Source organism: Dermacentor andersoni, chromosome 8 (genome assembly GCF_023375885.2).
Source record: "Dermacentor andersoni chromosome 8, qqDerAnde1_hic_scaffold, whole genome shotgun sequence".
Classification (NCBI taxonomy): domain Eukaryota; kingdom Metazoa; phylum Arthropoda; class Arachnida; order Ixodida; family Ixodidae; genus Dermacentor; species Dermacentor andersoni.
This window is the reverse complement of record NC_092821.1, coordinates 13429343-13451517: the sequence shown is the minus strand read 5'-3', so window position 1 is coordinate 13451517 and position 22175 is coordinate 13429343. Positions and strand designations below refer to the sequence as shown.

The 22175-nt window shown below is 44.7% G+C and overlaps 1 protein-coding gene across 3 annotated transcripts in view; it reads left to right on the top strand.

Annotated features, from left to right (window-relative positions):
• LOC126526656 (beta-hexosaminidase subunit alpha-like) overlaps window positions 1–22175 on the top strand; it is a 138344-nt gene that overhangs the window by 6590 nt on the left and 109579 nt on the right. For 2 of the 3 annotated variants that reach the window (XM_050174524.2, XM_055068332.1), the window contains 3 exons: window positions 9409–9559; window positions 18039–18363; window positions 19262–19377. In XM_050174524.2, the coding sequence (XP_050030481.2) occupies window positions 9409–9559; window positions 18039–18363; window positions 19262–19377 (592 nt within the window). The remainder of the gene's footprint in view (window positions 1–9408; window positions 9560–18038; window positions 18364–19261; window positions 19378–22175) is intronic. The other variant, XM_072289585.1, reaches the window with a different exon arrangement.

Here is a 22175-nt window from a genome sequence, read left to right as displayed (position 1 = left end):
GTCAGGGGCCATTACTGAGAGAATTTGCTAACTCTTGAGAGACTATCAATTGTTTTGGATATGATGAAACGCCGGAACGGCAGCCTGTCGCAATCAAGAACAAATGACGTAGAAATTTGACGAATGGGGTCATCTTGCTCCACGACAATTCCCGTCCCCACATAACCGATGTGGCTAACACAAAACTGGCAAAGTTTAAGTGGGATACACTGCAACATCAGTCATACGGCCCAGACCTGTTGCCATGCGACTTCCCCATTTTGGGGCAATTCAAAAAACTGCTCAATGGAACCAGATTCGTGTTGGACGATGACATGAACAAGTCAATTATGGACTTTTTGGAGCAGGAACCCAAGAAGTTTTATAAGACGAGACTCATGTGACTCGTTAGTCCGTGCGACAAATGTCTAAATGCTCATGGATAATACTTTTACATAAAGTGCGCCGTTTGTCATATATTCCGACTTGCTCACTTTCATTTGACTCACCATCGTTTATTTTGCAGAACTCCTGCTCTTTATATGTGCTCTCTGCTGCGACTATTATTTCAGTGCAATTACTCACGATACACGACTTCAAACAGCTGCTCCTGCGCAATACATAGGAACAAAGGACAGCGTCATTGAGATTTTTCCCTGGACGTGGCACATCTAAAAAAATGTAAACAAGACTCTTGAATGACAAAGTGTCATTAAAATATTTGTCTTCATTTTGTTCATACTAGGGTCTTTATATTCTTCATATCAGCGGCATGCACTGCTTTGCTAGTTTTAAACTGATATAGTTCTAAAGTTCGTGTGATATTTTCTTTACTTTTTAAATAGACAAAAAACATGGAAGCATCGATATCAAGCATATTGGACACAATTTTTAGGGCATACGGGTATATTATTATACGAAAGCATACATATTTTACTTGTCTTCTGGCAATGCACATGTGAGAGTTTGAAAACCTATGTATCTGAGTGATCAACCTTATGCAAGGATTGCGCATCGTTACCGCGAAATCGTTCACAAAGTTGTGAATTTGATCAAAGGAGAAATTTATATTCTAAACGACAGCGTGTAACTAACTGCTTTACCACGCTAAATCTCCCAACATGCCCCTAGAAATCCTCGCAATGTTCTGTAAGTATGGCCCCCTGCTGAGGTGGCTTACTGACTATTGTATGCGTTCTAGTGCTGAGCCCGAGGTCGCAGGTTGGATTCCCAGCCATGGCGCCGGCTTTTTCTATGCTGCGGATTCGAAGAACGCTACCGTGCCGTTATTTGCGTGTAACTCCAAGGGGTTTCCTTTAGTGCCTGGGAATTCCTTTGGAAAGATATTTCTTGTCAACGAATAAATCACTCAGTGTACATTGCATGTTTATAACACACAGTTCATCCCAGCCGTCGGCCGCCCCAATCATAGACGGTAGCCAGCTGGGCGTGTCGGTACATGTGTATTGTTATTACTTAAAGCGCGCACTGAAAGGATCGAAACACAGCGCTCCTGTTTCGTCTCTTCTTATTCTGTATTTTGAGTGCGGGCTTTAAAAAAAGGCGAACAGTACACGGCACAGTTATATCTCACGCAGACGAGAAATATCCCAAACACCTTGAAGTCCATCAGTAGGGGTCCATTTAGGCACAAGAATGAAAAGCTTTATCTCGATCATCGGCCTGCCATAATTTGACATCAAATGTTAGCATCCAGTTTGCACAAGGCAAACACTTCTCACAGGTGAGGTTCTAAGATAGAGGCCATACGCGATCCTTCGTGTTCTATCACAGGTACTAGGAATGTGCGCATTCTGCCTCGGTTCTAGCTTCATCGCATCAAAGGCCGTTGTCGTGTGACAAGCGTTTTGGATTCATCTTTTTAGTTTAACTTCATGTGCCTTTCACGACAGGCCAAACCTACGAATAATGGATTCGGAGCTACGCTCGTACAGTGGCAGTAGCGCGAAAAGTAATTCACTTGGAATATGGCTGCTACCTTATATCAGCTCAGGGTTCGTTTGTCCAAGAATGTGATCGTTAAGGATGGAATGGCAATTTATCAGGCCTTCCTTTTAGAAAGACCACGCTTATTTCAGCTATTTTCTCTCACGGCCGAGGTAATACAGAGACGAGTGGATGGTAGCTGTGTATTTTACCATTGTGGTAATAAATATTTCACAAAGGCATTTTTGAATTCACTGGCGCAGACGACGCAAACGATGCAAGCGGGAAGGTGGATCCAGTAGCCCCCCGCCCCCCCTTGGTTGTTGGAACTATAGAATTCAAGTACAGGCTAGGGCGACGTCAATCTTGAACTGCTAATCGGTTCTGAAAGAAATGTACAGTGAGGGTAACAGAAGAGCGTCACCTAAATTAAGGTTTTGACGAGAGATTTTACAAAAAAGACAGATGCACAACGTCTTACCACGGGTTGACAGGTTAGGCAAATCAAGATTGTACTTCATTAAAGTGAGACATGCTGTGTGCGAGTAGTTGGATAAAATAAAACGTACTGGGCGCTTTCGAATCGCTTCTATGGTGAGAATGAAGACACTGACACGAAGATCCCAGATTAAAGATGCATATTCGACTTTGGAACAAACTAATATTTCATCAAGATAAATATTTAAGTTGGAGGGCGCTACACTAAAATTAAGGGTAATTGGAGATCGCAGGGAAAGGCCTTCGTCCTGCAGAGGACATTTAATAGGATGGTGATGATGATGACACTAAAATTACGTATATATAGCGCCATTCATCTCTGAATGGCGAACATGTTTTTGAACTTAAACTATAAGTGCCTGAAATATATGACACTAATTGCGAATGCAACCTTAGCAAGTCACAGGTCGACGCAGGAAACCGCACCTATTTGTGAGCCACGTTACACACGCATCTTAATACACAGGTGATGCTGCAATCTTGGTCTGCGTGACTCTTCTAAACTAAACATCTCGCAGCGGTCGATCCACGCAGCGGTAGTGAAATGGTAGAGCCTGTATGTCGGTCGAACCGCGCAACTCCCGACACAGAGCATGGCGTCCTACCCACGACTGCGGTGGCCTTTCGCAGCGCTTTTAGCTGCTCACGAGTCGTGTCTCCAGGCAGCAACATTGCAATGCACCGGCTAAATCGCTAAATCCTTTCTTTGGCCGCGAGTATGCAGGTGTTGGCATTTCTCACGGCGATACTTGAAGAAAACCTTGTTAACGCGTGCATTCGTGCATTGCGCTGGTTTGATCCAGAGTTCATAGTACAGTGTGTCCCAACTAAATTTAGCGAAAGCTTAAAAATATGCCCATGCACTTCTAAGACGACCCGACCAAATGCATGTTGCTGACTTTTGCATGGAGTAAGTCACATTGGTTTTTGTATTCTGATTATTTCAACAATTAGTCAAGAATAATTAGCCAACTTCTGAAGCGACGAAGCTAGGAAAGATTTCCAATTAGAAAGCTGTAGAGTGGTTTGCAAAACTTCTGAATAAACCGTTTCTAAATTTCTATCTTTTGAGTGTTAGTTGTTTTTCACTTACTGCAGATGCCCGCGGAATACAAAAAAGAGAAGAACGTGACGTGGCCGCTAGCGCGCCTTGATTGCATTGGTCGCAAACGTTCCGCGTACAAACGAACATAAACATCTCGAAGGGTGTGCTGCCGCTTAAGAGACGACAGGACAGCGATGCGGGCATTGGTTGTGCCATTTACGCCAGCAACCGTTATCGCTTGTGCTGGGGCAACGGATGCCCTGTCGCCTTTTAAGCGGCTGCACACCCTTCTGAATTCTATGTTTGTTTGTAGGCGGAACGTTCGGGAGCATTGCAATCAGAACCCAGGTAGCACAAAAGAGATATGTAGCGTTTTCGTAGCGTTTATCCAAGACGATAAAAACGGGTTAAAGAAGACACGAATGAGAGAACTTCGTTGGGAAAACGTCGTATATGCCTGCTATTGTCCGGCTTAATTACTCTCTTGAGACGACCTAGAACAGGTCTGCAAGATGTACTCGAAAAGCTGGTCTAGAAATAGGATTGTGAAAGACACAAATAATTCCTTTGCCAACACTATGGGTAACCAATTTCTAAACGTTTTTGGGACGTTATCAAAAAAGCGGTCTAGAAGTGGTCTTTAAAATTTTACGATAATCTGACGCGAATTTTCACGGGTGCCAGGGGCGCAATCGGACATCGTTGTTCAAAACGCGCGTTCAGTTTCGCCTCACGCGACTGGCCTATGTCGCGCCGACGTCGTCAGCCGCATACGTCGGCACGGCCTAGGCAAATCGCGTGAGGTGAAACTGAACGGGCGTTTCTAACAACGATCTCCAATCGCGCCCCAGATGAGTAGAAGCGTCGGTGTTGACTGTAAGAGCCATGGCGCAGTGCCAAGCACTGTTGCCCGCATGGACGGCGCATCCTCTACCAAGTGACATGAAAATGAGCCTGTTTGGAATAATGAATCCTTAATACAGCCTTTAGTAAGCTACGATGCTTACAACCAAAATGGGAATGATATCCTGCAAACAACAAATGCTCACGTCTTGGCAGGCGGCCAGACCAAGGCCTTCATGCCAAGAGTGCATGAAATGAGAACATTGTGACCAAGCAAAAACACTTTATTAAAATATAACGCTTATGCCAGGTTCGAGCAAAATGTGTGATAAATACAAATATAAGTAAAAATACATCAACAATGACAAAAGTCGCAGAAAGGATTCGTAATGAACTCGAAAGTGAGCATTCACTAGTACATAAACTAAATTCCAAGTACACATACAAAAAGGAACAGAAAAACATGGATTGTACTAAAGCTTCTCATTTATCATAGTAAAGAGCACTTGCTATTAGATGGACTAGAGTTATTCAGAAGTGACATCAGAGCGAATGGAAGAAGTAGACTGAAAAATGCAAGAGTTTGAATCGGATGGTAACTGCCTCCAAGCAATGTTACCAATCAGCTAGAAGCTTGAAAGGAGCTCAAATAGAAATACCACCCCATACCATCATAAAACGATCCTGTGACAGAAATCAAACAATGGGAACAATGCAAAATTGGAAATATTGCCTTTAGGATATATCAAAGAAGGTAATGGCGAGAAAAAGAACCATACAACAAAAAAAAGCAATAAAGTGAAATTAGTACAGAATACTTAAACGGAGGATTCAGTGTAACAAGTGAGCTCTACTGTAGTACAGTGAACGATGCGACTAGAAACTGAACGATGATATTAAAAACTTACACAAACATGGAAATAAACTGGAATGCACTAGAAGCTGCCTTTCTGTAACAAAGGAAGCAATGGTCATAATACATAGTAATTGGTTTATCTAAAAGGCCCTGCACGAGAGGCAAATTTGTACCACTCTGGCAAAAACAAAGTTGCAACGAATAATTTGCAAACCAGCAAATACAATAATTAGCACACTGGCATGTCGCAATTTGCGCACATCTCCGGTCTCTTAAAGTAAAAAACGCACTCTCAATGAGAAAAAGGTTCAACACATGTAGCCCAGAGCGAATTCTATACCAGTTCGCCCACACTTTCACATCCAAAAATATTTGCCACAGAATCCAGGCACAGTTCTACTGATGTTTACCCGTTCACGCCCACTTTCACGTCCAAAAATATTTGGCACGCAGTCCAGGCAGAGCTTCATCGATGAACACCTTTAGAGCACGCTACTCAATATTCCGCAGTCCCGCTGGAAATAGAACCGCCGCACATGCTGGTAGTGGTTTCAATGTAGACACACTTGCTGCCTTGGACAGGTATGCCCAGATATCTACACTGGTGCTCCATTTTGTCGAAGTAGACACATTGATGCACTACGATGGTAGTTGAAATGTTTTGACTGCACAAGCATTGGCTTCGCCAGAAAGACTTGCCCACATAGCACCGCAGGCACATATATACACTTGCTCTTCACTCAGTAGCATTGAACTGAAAGTGTTCCCTATGTGGGAGCCATGTGTAATACCGGTGCCACACGACCACTCTAAATCGCGATCAAGCCCGATCCGGATCTAAATTATCGATACAATTGGCTCACTCGCGCAGCTTACGAAAGGAGCCAATCACGACCGAGAAATTCGATTTGTAACGGACTGGATTGCGGTTAAAAGGGCCCCGGGTGAAACCGTTATCAAATAATGCACAGACGTACCGTAGGAAAATGTGTAGCACAAGGACAAAAAACTGTGGCATGCCCTGTTGTGCGAAGCGCGCATCATCATCATCAGCAGCATCAGCCTGGTTACACCCACTGCAGGGCAAAAGCCTCTCCCATACTTCTCCAACTACCCCGGTCATGTACTAATTGTGGCTATGTTGTCCGTGCAAACTTCTTAATCTGATGCGCCCACCTAACTTTCTGCCGCCCTCTGCTACGCTTCCCGTTCCTTGGAATCCATTCCGTAACTCTTAATGACCATCGGTTATCTTCCCTCCTCATTACGTGTCCTGCCCATGTCCATTTCTTTTTCTTGATTTCAACTAAGATATCATTAATTCGCGTTTGTTCCCTCACCCAGTCTGCTCTTTTCTTAACCTTAACGTTACACCTACCGTTCTTCTTTCCATAGCTCGTTGCGTCGTCCTCAACTTAAGTAGAACCCTTTTCGTAAGCCTACAGGTTTCTGACCCGTAGGAGAGTACTGGTAAGACACAGCTATTATACACTTTTCTCTTGAGGGATAATGGCAACCTGCTGTTCATGATCTGAGAATGCCTGCCAAACGCACCCCAGCCCATTCTTATTCTTCTGATTATTTCCGTCTCATGATCCGGATCCGCCGTCTCTACCTGCCCTAAGTAGATGTATTCCCTTACCACTTCCAGTGCCTCGCTACCTATCGTAAATTGCTGTTCTCTTCCGAGACTGTTAGACATTAGTTTAGAGTTGGGAATGTCGCTGGAGCCACGTAACCGACATAGGGGACAGCTGTATTTCAGTGGGTATTATGTGTCTGTCTGACAAGAGTGAATCTGCTTGTTTGTAGTATGTATGTATGTATGTATGTATGTATGTATGTATGTATGTATGTATGTATGTATGTATGTATGTATGTATGTATGTATGTATGTATGTATGTATGTATGTATGTATGACAAGTCAAACCGTCGTCTGTGTGTATGTCTAACAGTCGGTCAGTCACTCTGTCCGTCTTTGTTATTTGGCATGCGGACATATCCATTTTATTATGCAAAAAGGTAAGGCGTGCAGACAGGACACAAGATAAGTGGACAACACGAACGCCGATTCGTGTTGTCCATTTCTCTTTTCTTGTGTCCTGTCTGCACGCCTAACCTTTTGGCATAATGAATCCTTACCCACTAGCTCAGCTTTCTGTCGTTCTATCCATTTTAGTTATTAGGATGTGGTTAAAATTTTAATTGACATTTTTATGGTTCCATAAGCGAAGTGTGCTTTGCGCGGCAGGAATATCGTGTGGTAAGCTGCTGTACTTTCCTTTAACATACATGTCAGACAAGGCTGCTGTAACTTTTCGACCATGGCTAGTTATCTCCGTCAGTATATATAACCTTAAATCACCCTTCTTTCGTTAACTACTTCATTCTGTGTCTTTCGTCGAGCTAGTGTGCAACGCTTTGAAATAGAGACATTATCTTTTATTCTTTTATCATATCATACTGCCACATGCATTTGACTGTAGCGCTACCTCAATGGTAACGCTCCGACGGCAACTAGAATATTGTCATAGCCCACTGCTCTACTTTGTTATGAACTATTGATGTAACGCGACTACTACATGTCGATTTCAAGAAATGTCAAGCACAAGCGGGAGCCGTAGGGTGTAACTATTCGGTCTCCGAAGAATTCAGTTTGGCGGTAGCGTCACATTTGGGCGGTCTGCTGACGTAATGAAAACGAAAGGAAGGACAGAGGCCAATTGGCGCTCAGATTTTTTTCTGGATGTTAATGTCACAAATAAAGCCAAAATATAGCAAATTAGGAACGCTTCTTCGTTACAACAATTACTACAAATAATTTGTTGATGCTATTGACAAGGTTTATGTCTTTAATTATGAAGCGTGTGTTTTCCATACTGGGGGTTTGATTTATCGTATCTTGTTTACTTCGCTGGACCCATTTATACCGCAATGTGGTGCATCATACGTTAACATTTTCTGCAGAAACTCCACTCCAGTCGATTAGTTATGCGTAAGCATACCGCCATTTTAGATGAACCATTCCGAAATTTTAGTTCACCCACCCACAAATTTCACGTTGGTCAACTCTCATATTTCATTTGGCCCACCCGTACTACAAGCTCTACAAGAACGTCGATGTCGCCCGTGCTCACGGTGTACGCACAGGCTCTTCACACGGCACACGTTGCCTTCGGGAGACACCGAAGCACCTCGCGCCATTTCACTTCGCAGCTGACAAACAAATTCGGTGTGCACATGATTGGCATGTGCGTCACGTCCACATAACATGTGTGCGCGTCCCGAGCCGATGGTGTCACCCAAGCGGCGACCGATTGCTGCTGGCACAAAATACGGCTCGTCCCAGAATACGGCTCCATTTTCCGGATTATTGAAAGTGTCAGCGTGCAGTGAGTACATCAACGTAGCCGGCATCAGTGCTTCCGGTCTTCTCTCGGCGGCTGCCGGTGGCCGCCCCGCTTTTAAATTAGTGAAATTCGGTGTCATTTGTTGCCCATATCCTAAAATGGTTACGGCCTTCCTTAATGTTTCAACAGGTGCGCAACAGAGCTTGAGTCAGAACTCGTGCCGAAGTCATTGGGCACGGGAAAGCTATAAAAAGTATGTTAAGGACACCTCACGAAGGCAAATATGGCCGTGACATCTCTAAGACACAGGACACGTCCGAATATTAAAGGGTTATGAAATGAAAGGGCGGCTTTCTGTCTGTTGAAGTGTTGGTTTCAGCTAGTTGGTAACTCTAAAACAGCGCGAGTAACAGACTACCACTACTAAAGCTCGATTTTGACCCTTAAGGGCACGTGAGTTATATATATATATCTAGACAGCCGATGGAGATGGCTCACACAGCGGCGCTGGATCTTTGCCACAGAGGCTGCCAATGCTCTAAGCGAAATCTCGGCTTTAAGAAACCTAAATTATTTACATCGCCTCGTTTTCAATATGCAATTATTCTGAAGGTCGTCAATTTTCTACAACCGCTTCAACAATTTAGGAAACACCATAGCTTAATGCCTTTAACACGATTCGGAGTGTTAGCACTCGCATTCAGGATACGCTCACATGCAAGGCGAATGCAGTTGTCCATTGAATACCCTATTGAACACGAAAAATTTTAAGACTTTACGAAATCTACCACTAGAACGCTTTAGCCAACTCCACAGTATTTTAACAGAGGTATCCCTGAAACGATTAAGGTCGCAGATTTATTGATAATTTCTGATCCTTTTTCTGCAGCTCACGGCCTTCCCAAACCCTCACCACGAAGTGCGGCTGCTCGAGCGTCGACATGACGCTCTTTTTTTTGCTGGTGGCTGGGCTTTGTGCGGCGCAGCTGTCGCTTGCGCAGCACGAAAGGAAGGTTGGGCGCCTGAGTCGACCAGGAGTGGTGAGTTTCCGAGATAACACGGGCAGTAGTCGCAGCAGTCTCGTTGTTTGGATAAGCCAAACTGATATGTGCAGGTTCTGCACAAAGGACTGGAACAAATGAGATCACCCACTAATTGGCGACAACGGAGAAATTTTCCTAGCATTCAGGCCGCCACTTCCCTGAGTTTAATGGAGCATGCGGGTCAAACGCAGGGACGGTTAGAGCATGGGTCCTCAGAGGAGCGTACTACCCTTGGCTAAAGAACTGACGAATCGAAGTGAGCACAAGAAGTTAACAATCAATTGCCTCGGTAGTCGAGCCAGGTAGCCGTTGTTCTTCTCGGTACCAGCGTACTACAGTACTTTCGCTGCTGGCACGACCACTGTGCGCACGCATGCTGTAAGTCCACTAGCATTCCTGCTGAGCTTCTGCGTCACTGGTCCGAGCGGAACGGGCAGCAAATGTCGAGCACGCGTTGTCTCATATTGCACTGGGTGCTGAATGTCCCTCATATTCCCCCCTCTGGCTTATTTTGCCCATCAACAACGCCTGTAATGATATCGGCATCGCCCCCTATTACGCAAGCGTTGTGAAACGCCTGGTAGCTGCCTGAGCGATGCTCCTTCCGTCGAACAGTATAGCTGATTGCGTGCTGCGTCGGGCACATAGGTTGCAGCCTCGTATAGTTGGCCCATCTTCCCAGCAGTTCAAGTACAAAACTAGCCATTGGTATTTATACTTTTTTAGGTTTTTATGTTATGTTTTAAATATCCAAGATTACGGGAATCATTGTATAAGATGGTGTCTGTCCATGGCACTGACGATGTCGTTTTAACACTCGGCACTTGTAGGACGTAAAATAACTGATAGGAGCAGAATAATTTGACAACTGGGAAAAAGTGCGCGTCCTCTTCCGTGCAGCGCCCGAACTGCGAAATCTGGTTGGAAATCAAGATATACCCCCGCTATTCCTATCGGCCATATTGGACCGCTTCTTGGCTAACTGAATTGGAGTCAGTCCAGAGATCAAGTCTTTTTTTCCTCTGTTTATGTAAACAATTTGCGTATTACAATATAAAATCTGGGTGTTCGCGACGAAATTAATTTCCGCTAAGTATTGATGACGTTATCTCTAAGAAATTCGCTAAGACGTTCAGGCTTCATCCTAGAACGGTAACGCAAAGGCATGCGTCTACCATGCGCAGTCGAGCGATTATTTAATACATACTGCGCGAGTGGCAAATGGCCGTTCGGTCAACGCTTTCTAACCACGCGAAGCGACGACACGTGCAAGAGTAGTCCATGCGGACCAAGTTCACTCGAAACCATTTTCTCCGATAAACCGGGCAGCTTGCACTGAGTTAATCGTGCCAAGGGCTGGGTCATGCTGGTGTAAAGAGCCTCGCAGGTGAAACTTGCGCTTCCAGTGTACTTGGTGCGCACGCGCTAGTCTTGCTGATCTTGTGACTTCGCGCTCTCAGAAGGCACTGACTGGCTGGCCACTCGACGCTTTCGCGGTACTGCTAAAGAATCGGTCAACTGTCCCTGTGCGGCCGAATGAGCTCTCATGCAGTTATGCTTCGAAAATGTCTTTCTTGCCCTTGTGCAGAATATATTAAAATGATGAATGGGTGTGATTTGTTAAGCGGAGATTGTGGGTGACCGACGGAGCTGTGACGGCCACGCTATGACGCGTTAACTATTTTTTGTGCCATAGCGCAATAATGTTCACATTCCTTTGGAGGATCGTGATGTCGTTCAAGCTTTTAATTGGGGAATATGTGACGCAATTCTACACGAATAGACACTATAGTTTATGTTGTCTCGCAGGTCTTAAGACGAAAGCCTTAGACGGATCATGGTAAAAAAAAATTAAATGTCCGGCGTTATGGGGTCCGGCGTTATGGCACAAAAATTCAGAGGGAGTCGAACCCACGACCTTTGGTGGGAGTCAAACCCTAGACATTGGTGACAGTTGATCTGGCCATACCTCCAAGTTGGATTCTAATTGCCATCGCCAAAGTCGAGAGTCGAACCCGTGACTTTTTGTGGGAGTGGAACCCTCCACCTTTAATGAGAGTGAAACCCAGTTGGCGATATGTGATGGGGAGGTGCGATTTAAGCCATTTCAATGTCATGCTTAGAACATCATATTAAAAGGCGCTAGGACTGTCGGTCAGAAGATCTACACAGAATTTGTTAAAGTTGGGGGTGCATAATACAACAGATAATTAGGGCCCACTTATTAAATCTATATGCCAGGTTGGCAGGAACGAAAACGAGACGCAAGGTGCTGGAGCACTTGAATATCAGGTCTCCTTACTATACGGCAACAAGACAGGACATTCCGAAGGAGTGAGGAGCGAGCAACACACTGCCCCTTCCTGAAAACGTACACCCAGAATATCATCAAGCAAGCAGTAGGACAAATGCCAAGAAGACGGACCGCATCTCTACTGAATTAGAGGAAGCCTTCATCGTGGATGCTGCGGGTCTGCCAGGACGAGTCTCCACATTATCGGTAGAACATCAAGGGCAGACGGTCAATGGAATTTCTGTTTGGCATGAGGAAATGGCAGAATTAGAAAAAGTGGCTATCACCATGCCAACTTCTCATTCCAATTCCGAATACATCATTACGGACTCCCAAACTGCATACAAATATTACACGCGGGGCTGAATTGCGTATCGCTAGCGTGCAGAGTCTTGAAACAATCTGGGGTCTTCACATCGCGCAAAGAGCTTATTTGTGTGCAGTTCATGAGGGTGTCGAGGGAAATGAGCGTGCACACGCCGCAACCCGAGCTTTTCTCCCCCGAGGTCCCTCCTCTTCCCTCCCCAAAGACCCGGACTTCCCATTGCCATTAGTAACTTAGGCAGATGTGTCACAGCATTTGCGCTTATTGCGTCGAAAATACTTGAACCGGCCAAGAGATTAAAGCAGAAGAATGTCATTTACGGAGATAAAAACCATCTGATCAAGCTACATGCTATTGAGCCACAGCCCTTTTCAGCCGCATGTAAATTCTGCGGGCAGAAAGCAGATTTGTATCGTGTGATAGGGGCTTGTGAGGCCTTAGAGGCTACACGACAGCCAACGTGGGAAGGATGCGAGGCGGTGCTGTCCAGCTCAACCATCGAGGACCAGCAAGCCCTCGTGGAAAGAACCAGGGCGGCGGCCTCAGCCAGTGAAATTCCGAAATAAGAATCCGACCACCCTTCTCTTAACTGCCCTCTTTTCCTGCCAATAAAACGTTGTAATGATAATGATGTGATGATGATAATCATCATCTAAGTTGCATTCTAACAGCCATCGTGACCGTCGATAGACGAACCCACGACCTCTGTGGGAGTCGAATGCTCGACTTTTGGTGGAAGTCAAACCCACTTGGAGATATGGGCGAACTGGCCATATCTCCAAGTTGGATACTAATTGCCATCGTGAACATCGAGAGCCAGAACGCGTGACCTTTGGTGGGATTCGAGCCCTCGACATTTGTTGAGAGTAGAGCCCACTTGAAGGTAGAGGCGAACCAGCCATATCAGATAGTTGTATTTTAATTACCATCGCAAACGTCGACAGTCGAACTCACGGCCTTTGGTGGGAGTCGAAACCTGGACCTTTGGTGACAGTGGAAATCACCACCTTTCGCGTTTTCTATTAAATTATGAAAGGATAGGTTGATTCCTGCCTGTGGCGGCGGCTAGTCCTCTGCTCTTACACAACGTTATAGTCGGAAGTTTGCGAACAACCTCAAAACAGGACTAATAAACACATGAACTAATATCCACGTACTAACTCTTAGTACTGCAATATAAATAAATATTCGCCCAAGAGAAGGAATGACAAAGGATAAATACCCGCGAAACTGAAGTGTTCCCATGCAATGCAGAGTTCACACCGCATGAATTTTCGCAAAACCAGGGTGTCCACAAAGAGGTTGTTTAGCACTTGAATGCCGCACTTTAAACACAACAAATACAATACTACATCAACACAACGACAGAATGAACATGTAAATAAGGGTGCCTGTTAATAATAAAAATGCGAGCAATAACTGTTCTATGGCTTAGTATTTTTTGATAGTTTTTATTCCTCCAAAAATTGTACTAAGGCACACACAGCGATGTTTCGAAGTTTTTTGTTGTTGTTGTTGTTGGCCATGAGCCTAAAGTTTTTCCTAGAAAGAGTGGCCCTATTCAAGCCGTGTAGTTTTATCGAAAGGTTTTTGCGAGGTGCATCCTAATTCTTTAACGTGTCGATGAAGGCGTTCTATGTGTTCTTCAGCCTTATCATACACAGGATGTTTTTAGCATAGGCAGTGCCTAGCGCCGAAGCTTATGAATTGTTGTTTAAAGAGGGGCCCTGTAACGCAAAACTATTCCAGTATGTTTTTATTCCAATCTCCTGATGTCAAATTTTCGCAACCGCCGACGCAAGCATCAGGAGGTGAACGGCAGCGTTGCCTGAACAGCCCAGTCATATGCTCTCCTATACTGGAGAAGTTAAAAACCATTCCACAGTTAAGCGCAATCGCCGTCCGCTTCTTCATTATCTACGGGAAGGAGACAATGACTGGAGTATTTCCAACGTGGAGCATGACATCAAGCATGCGGACCTCAAGAGTCATTTGACGTCATTGGTGCGCATTCTTGAGATTCAGTGCTTGGGGAGCTTCCGATGTATCAAATAATATTTGCTTCTGCGACACTAATAGCGTCTTTAAAAGTGAGCTACGTGATACACCGTGTACGACCATTCGTTATGAAGCCTGTTCAGTGCCGGAAATGTCTAAAGACAGGACACGTGAGCGCTTTTTGTAGAAGCAAAGCCACCTGCTCGCGCAGCGGCAGAGAGCATAATACCACCGACCGTGATGCGTCTTCATTTAAATGTCCCAAGTGTACTGGCTCTCACGAAGCGACTTCGACGGAATGCCCAAAGATGAAACAAGAAGTTTGTATTTGTACATTGTTATTTTCCAGTAGGCAGATCGAAGATCGACACTGAATATGTATTCGGCCTCCTGCCGTCAGCCCGACACGTCATCATTTCGTGGCAGGTGATAAAGGTCTTTGCGTGAGAGACCTGAGGAAGGCGTATACTTTCTGGGCAAGCATATCGCGCACATTTTTTTGATAACCTTGCGCTCAGTAGCAGACACTTTATAGACAGAGGTGAACGATGCAGGAGCCAACGGCCTGAATGCGATGGATGGCGGCATGCATTTTAGCGAGGACGGGTGAATGAACGACGAATAAAGCGCCTTGTTATTTCAACGGATCGAGTAGATCTCGAGCCTGAATTAGTGAAAGGTCTTGGCTCATGGAACCGGTCAGAAGAGACCAAGAAGAGCCGAGAAGAGGCAAAGTTGACTCCGTCGATACAAAAGTCAAAGGAACGAGGACAACGAGTTGAGTATCACAAGCGGATCTGATAGCTGATCCACAGAGTAACAGTTTGGGATCGGGAGCAGCATTTATTGCAGCAACTATTGCGCATCCATCAGTGAAACGTAATCAAGGAGTGCAGGAGGCTTACGTGAATATCTGGGAAAATATATACAAAAATTCCGCAGCTACCATCATTTTCCGCAAGAGAAGTTGAAAGACACCTATAAACTAAGGGGTCAGGCAAGGACACACAACCTCTACAATGCTATTGCCTATATGCTTAGAAGTATTGAAGCTATTTAACTTGGAAGGCTTAGGTGTGAAGATTAACGGCAAATATCTCAGCAACCTTTGCTTTGCAACCGACATTGTCCTGTTCAGCAACACTGGGAACGAATTACAACAAATGATTGATGACTTTAACAGATAAAGTTTAAGAATGGCATTGAAGAATAATATGCAGAAGACAATGATAATGAAAAATAGCCTGGCAAGGCAACCAGGGTTCAGGATCGCCAGTGAGCCTCTAGAGACTGTGAAGGAGCATGTTTACCTAAGTCACTTACTCAAAGGGGACCCTGGTGAGGAGAGGGAAACTTACAGAAGAATATAAGTGGGTTGGAGTGCATACAAAAGACATTGCCAGATCATGATTGGAAGCTTACGACTATCATTCGAAGGAAAGGTGTACAATCAATGTGTTTTACTGGTGCTGACATATGGGGCAGAAACTTGGAGACTGGCAAGGACGCTTGAGAACAAATTAAGGAGCGCGCAAAGAGCGATGGAATGAAGCAAGGTCTGACTACGGGCTAGTTGGAATTCCATGGTATAACTCGTCAATTACAGCGCAAACATAGACGGAGGACAAAAAGGTGGGGTGATGACATATAGGAAATTCGCAGCCACAAGTTGGGTCCGGTTGGCGCAGGACAGTCATAATTGGTGACCGCAGGAAGAGGCCTTCATCGTGTAGTTGACAAGAACTAGATGGTGATACTGATGACTCGTTGTTTACAGCGCTTGTCTACGTCGTCTTTTTTGTCCTCCGTCTATGTTTGCGCTGTAATTGACGAGTTATACGATGGAATGAAGCATGCTCGAGAGGAAGAGAGCGGTTTCGAGTATAGAGTGAACGGCTATAGCTGGTATTCTAATTGACATTAAGAGCAAAAAAATGAAGCTGGGCAGGTCATGTAATGCGCAGGTTAGATAACCGGTGGACGATTATTGTTACAGAATTGTTGCCAAGAGAAGGCAAGCGAAGTCGAGGATGGCAGGAAAATAGGTGGGGTGATGACATATAGGAAATTCGCAGCCACAAGTTGGGTCCGGTTGGCGCAGGACAGTCATAATTGGTGACCGCAGGAAGAGGCCTTCATCGTGTAGTTGACAAGAACTAGATGGTGATACTGATGACTCGTTGTTTACAGCGCTTGTCTACGTCGTCTTTTTTGTCCTCCGTCTATGTTTGCGCTGTAATTGACGAGTTATACGATGGAATGAAGCATGCTCGAGAGGAAGAGAGCGGTTTCGAGTATAGAGTGAACGGCTATAGCTGGTATTCTAATTGACATTAAGAGCAAAAAAATGAAGCTGGGCAGGTCATGTAATGCGCAGGTTAGATAACCGGTGGACGATTATTGTTACAGAATTGTTGCCAAGAGAAGGCAAGCGAAGTCGAGGATGGCAGGAAAATAGGTGGGGTGATGACATATAGGAAATTCGCAGCCACAAGTTGGGTCCGGTTGGCGCAGGACAGTCATAATTGGTGACCGCAGGAAGAGGCCTTCATCGTGTAGTTGACAAGAACTAGATGGTGATACTGATGACTCGTTGTTTACAATTTCGACATGGCCAGCGCGGACGAAATATGGCTTTACACTAAGAATAGCTTTACTGATTCCGCTTCTTGGGGTTGGAATATATTTGTGGGAAGGACGAACGTTTACGACGACAGAAGCAAGGAGACAGAAGCATCAACGTTCATCATCATGTGTTCTTGTTTTAGTGCGTCCAAAAGACTTTCTTCGCTTCGCGCACACACAAATAGCTTATAATAGCGCTTCAGCTTTTCTAGCTACTCGTGTTCCATTACAAGATAGTCCGATTATTACAACCTGAAATAGAGTACCAATCTAAAGCCGTAAATTGAAATAAACCGACACTTTAATGAAACCAAAGAAGACGAAATGTCTGACCTCTTCGACAACATCATTTTGGTCGGCATTTTAATAACTGCATTTCTAATAAAAATCAGCTTCCCGACCATGCGAGAGGTCGAATTATTGAGTTTAAACATAAGCAGCAACATGTTTCCGAACAATGCTCCCTTCCAAGCAAATTATCGGCACGTTTAACTGAAGTATGCTAGCAATATATTTAATGCAATAATTTGTCAAGACTGATTATGTATCCTAATGGGGGAAGATGGAGTACGTGATTGTGTTTTTCATAACATTCTTTGGCTTTCTAGGAATGTGTATGTTTTCATAGGAAATTTAGGAAGTTCAATATATGTTTAGTTGATGCGTCTTAGTGCCTACAGAACAACGCTGAACTTAAACAGAGGCAAAAAAAGAACAAGAAACTACACGAACACAAGAACAGCGATGACTGCCAATATATTTTACACGAATAGAAAGCGCTTCTTTAAGGCTGTGCAATGGAAACGGCCAAAAGGAACACATAGTAGCATCCATGTCACCACAGCACCTGCCATCACGAGTGTCTTTGGGCGAACGTAGAAGTAAGTGGTTCTATGTGGTGGGATTGTGCTCAATGATGATTCTGCACGGGGAATTTCGGTAATTTCATTTGGCAATCACGTATATGGTTTTCATGAAAAAAAAAAAAAATTGTTTCGAAGTCGATGCTGCCCCTGCAGTTTCTTGTTTATTGTCTCTGTGTAAGTTTAGTTTCCTGCTCAAAGCATATTTCTCTGAAACATTTAGGCCATCAGTAATATGCAGTTATTTCTCTTATCATTCCCTTTTTCCTTCAGTCTAATATTAGCGCGGAAGGAATCAACATATTCATTTTTATATATAGCAAATCAAGGCGCATTAATTAACTGCGTTTTCCATCGTGCTCTTTGGGACAGGTGTTTCCAAGCCGTGGTGAAGCGTGGCCCCAGCCAATGAACCAGACGACGGGCTCCAACGTGATCCTGCTCGATCCAAGCACATTCGCCTTCGTGTTTGTGGGGCCCCCTGGCGGCTGTGACGTGGCCGATAGGGCGCTTAAGCGATACCGTGACCAGTTGCTTTTCAATGGCTGTGCGCGATCGGGAGTACCGACTGGCAACCTGCGAAGGGTACCCCCCCGCCACCGTTTCGGTGGTGTGCCCGTAGCCAGCATCAGCTCGCTGCTTGTCCACCTTCGCGGGCAATGCGAGCACACACCACAGCACGACATGGACGAAGCTTGTGAGTTACACGATCACTATTAAAGAAACAACCCAAGGAGATTGTGAAACCGATGAAAGCTTTCTTTTTAGTTACATAGTCCCACAATTGAACTATTCTTTATGAAGTAAGTTATTCAGGTAAGTCCCAGAGCCGCGCACAAGTTATGAAATGCAAGCATTGAAGTTTGTTCTTCCTTCAACTCTAAATTATCATAGTTTAAATGATTTGCCTAATAAAAAGCTTTCCTATAATAACCTCGAAAATATTTTTGACTTTCTCCTGCAGTACTAAAAAATGTTGGAGAGATTTTTCGTTTTAGATTTCAGTTTGTTATTATTGTAGTAGCTGAAAGTGTTGTTTGCTGTATACTTGTCACGTCGATTATCTACCTGCATATTGCTGCGCCATGTGCTTTCGGGTGATAGGAGCTGTGTTAGGCCGTGATACAGTGACTTTCACCCCATCTCTTAAGCCATGTGATGTAGCACACCTCTGCAAAAAAATTAAATATTCGAAAACTCAAAACTCACAGAAGGCTTATCGTAATCGCACGCGTATTTTTTTGTTTCGAATTTTCCTTTTTGTCTGTGTCACGTCCCACCACGTGCTGTGTGTATACTGAGTGTCATAGCCGTTCGAATTATTTTACTATGTATGAGCGATGTTTATATAGTCGCTAACCGCTGAGCTACCATGTAATTCGAAGTTGAGCCTTTCTCAAGTCGATCGTGTGGCATTTAATCCTATGGCCTCCTTTCCTGATGAAGGAAATAGACGAATTCAAGAACTTCGTCGACTCACACTGATGAAAATTTGCCTTTTACCTTCATAAGGGTCGTGTAATAACTAATCGCTCCATTTTCGTGGATAAGAAACCAATGTTTTAAATCTATGTGGGACCACTTTTGTTTCGCAGACACTCTGCAGTTGACGGCCCAGTCGCAGCCTTCCCTGTCCGCAAACTCCGTGTGGGGCCTGCTCCGGGGCCTGGAGACGTTCAGCCAGATTGTGTATCCTTACGACGGTACTCAGGTGGGCTGCGATGAATGCTATTATTCAGCGGCTTGACTCCAAGTGCGAGTATGGGGAATGGACTCCACAACAAAAACGGGACAAATTGCGGTCCGGATGGAATGAAACTGTTGCTCTGTATTGAAATATTAGCTGGCATTAAGAACATTCGGGGAAGATTAGCTGAAAAATTAGTGGTAAAACTAGCAAATCTGTATACCGGATTACCAGGCTCTAACTATCTATCAAAAATCAATACAGGTTATAAAACGCCACGCGCAGTGGCTGTTTGTTACTCCAAAGTGTTAGCGCTCTTAGTGTTAACATTACACTACACTGTCGCGAACAATCTTTGGAACTCACTAGGTTAACTCCCTCCTTTTGTTCAGCCTCGCAGACAATGCCTCTCTATTGTCTAAACCAAACAACAAATGAACTTCAAAAGGGCTGGGGAGCAGCACCTTCTGATAACGTCGCATTCTTTATTGAAATATATTGTTTTAGTCGTGGATGTACCTATCTACGAAGCACAATTTTTCATGCAGTTGTGTTGTAGCATACTTTGAGTAGCATGCTAGGCAATTAGCCATGCGAATACGTTCGGCATATTGTTAAAACTTTTACGGGTATCTTCTTGTAGCGTATGGGCTACTAGTTTTTGCCTTCCCCTTTACTACTACCAACGCATGTTGCCCAAGTATGTGCATGGCAACAAAGACTCCGCCAACAGTACAAATATAGGAAGTACGTGTGCGACTGGCATGAAAATCTTTTCCACAAGTCCATATTATTGTATCAAAAGGAAAATCTTGTGATACGATTTCTTTCATGCACCCATCTGGTGTTTCGGTTACGCTGCCGTTGAAATGTAAGGCCTTAGCCCTGGTGCCCTTGTCGCGCCGTCTTCAATAGGCCACTTTCTCATGCTATAAGCTTCACAGTCACCACATGAAAAAAAAAAATCTAGTTTTGCCCTCCACTGCCACTAAACATAGAGCTGAAGTCCATACGAGAATGTGCTGTTAACTCTGAGATAAAAAGTTACAGTGACGTTTCACTTCGTGAAGGCGGGTTACGGGTAAGCGTATGGGTGCTATAACGCGCACAAAGCTATCGGCCCTCGGTGCGCCTAGACGCCGACACTGTACGCATCGCAGAGCGTATTCAAGACAGGGCTCACGCCGCCACGCCATAGCTAGCAGCCGCCGGAGTGAGAGTTCTACCCCCCCCCCCGCCCACCCCCGCGGGAAGACGCGCTCTGCCACGCTTTCCGCCCTTGCGCACGCGAAACTGGGACGCCATCGTCGGCTCACCGTCGCAGGCTCCCAATGGCACTAGTTATTGGTTGAATAATTTGATGAAGGATTCATCATTGGTCCCTTTAACCTTTAATCGAACGATTGCTTTTGATGCAGGGTTTTTCACTAATCGAAATTTTCGAAGGTTAAACAACTTCAGGTGGTCAAAATGATTCAGGAGTCCCCAGCTACGCCGTGCCTGAGTCACAATCAGATCGTCGTTTTCGCACGTAATACTACAGAATTTACGTTTATTTTTGTTGAAATTCTTGTCGGGCAGTTTAAAAACGTTGAAACACAGTTCTTTATCTTGTAGGACCCTATTTTAATGATTGTGAGGTGGAACAAATTTAGAAATACAAGTGTATAATGTTTGATAAAGACTAATCCTTAATTTGTTAAAGACTAAATACACTTCGCACTAGTAGCCCTTGAAGATATAAACAATATATGTTATAAAATGGCACTTACAGTAGCATTATAAAGAAGATGAATCACACTAGTTAAGCCCTCTACACTACAGTTAGGCAAGAAATAAAAAGGGGAAAGGGAAAGCTGAGGTCGAGCTAAATTATCCAAGAAATTGCAATATGCACAGGGGAAAATAAAATGTCTGGTGGAGGATTTTCATTCACGTGCTCTTTTCTACAGAGCTAAGTAATGTGAATTCACTGTGCTGTTTGGGTGAAACCGACACCTTCTCATAACAGTCACAAAACCAGATTGTAAGAATAGACGCTCGGAAGCTATAGATTTGCTGGAATCGACATGAACTCTATCGCTATGTCACATACATACTCTAAACCGGCGCAAATGCTCTGCCGCGTCTCTAGGGGACTGGGAGTGAAGCGACGATGAACGACTGGGTTTCTACACTATGGCTTGGATTGTGAGGGCACATCAAGCCTCCGGGTTCGAGCCTTGTGGTGGCGTGTGCCGTGTGGGGGAAGAAAAGGGGAGCGCCCGGCTGCGCATCACTCGGCACACGGGAAAAGAGTCGGCAGTCGCTTTTCCACAGCCGCAAAGTCACTGCTCGTGCTCCGCCATTCCATTTCGATCTCAAAATTCGCGCGCAACTCATGTCAAGCTCTAGAAAACAATTATTAGAATATGTCTAATCGATTAGGTCGATTGATTTAAAGGTGGACATCGATGACGATTAATCGTTTTGCGGGATATTATTCGATTAATTGCTTACAAATATTACGAACCCTGACTCGCAAACGCAGCGTACGGTGCGTCGAGATGATGTTATCACGGGACGAACCTGGTACGTCCATATCTCAAACAAAACCTGTAGCAACTGCCAGGGCGGTCAACCAAGCGCTCCGCCTTTCTTCCTCCTCATTTCTCCTTCGCCCACCCTCTTCGCTCATAGTCATCTAGGCTCATCTAGGTGGCGTTGCTTTGTCGCACGCTTAGCGCGCTCCTTCGTACTTTCCCCCAGCGCGCGATTTTCTTCGCCTCCAGCGCCTTCCTGACCTTTCTTCGCGGCTTCGAAGATACATTCACCGATTGCAT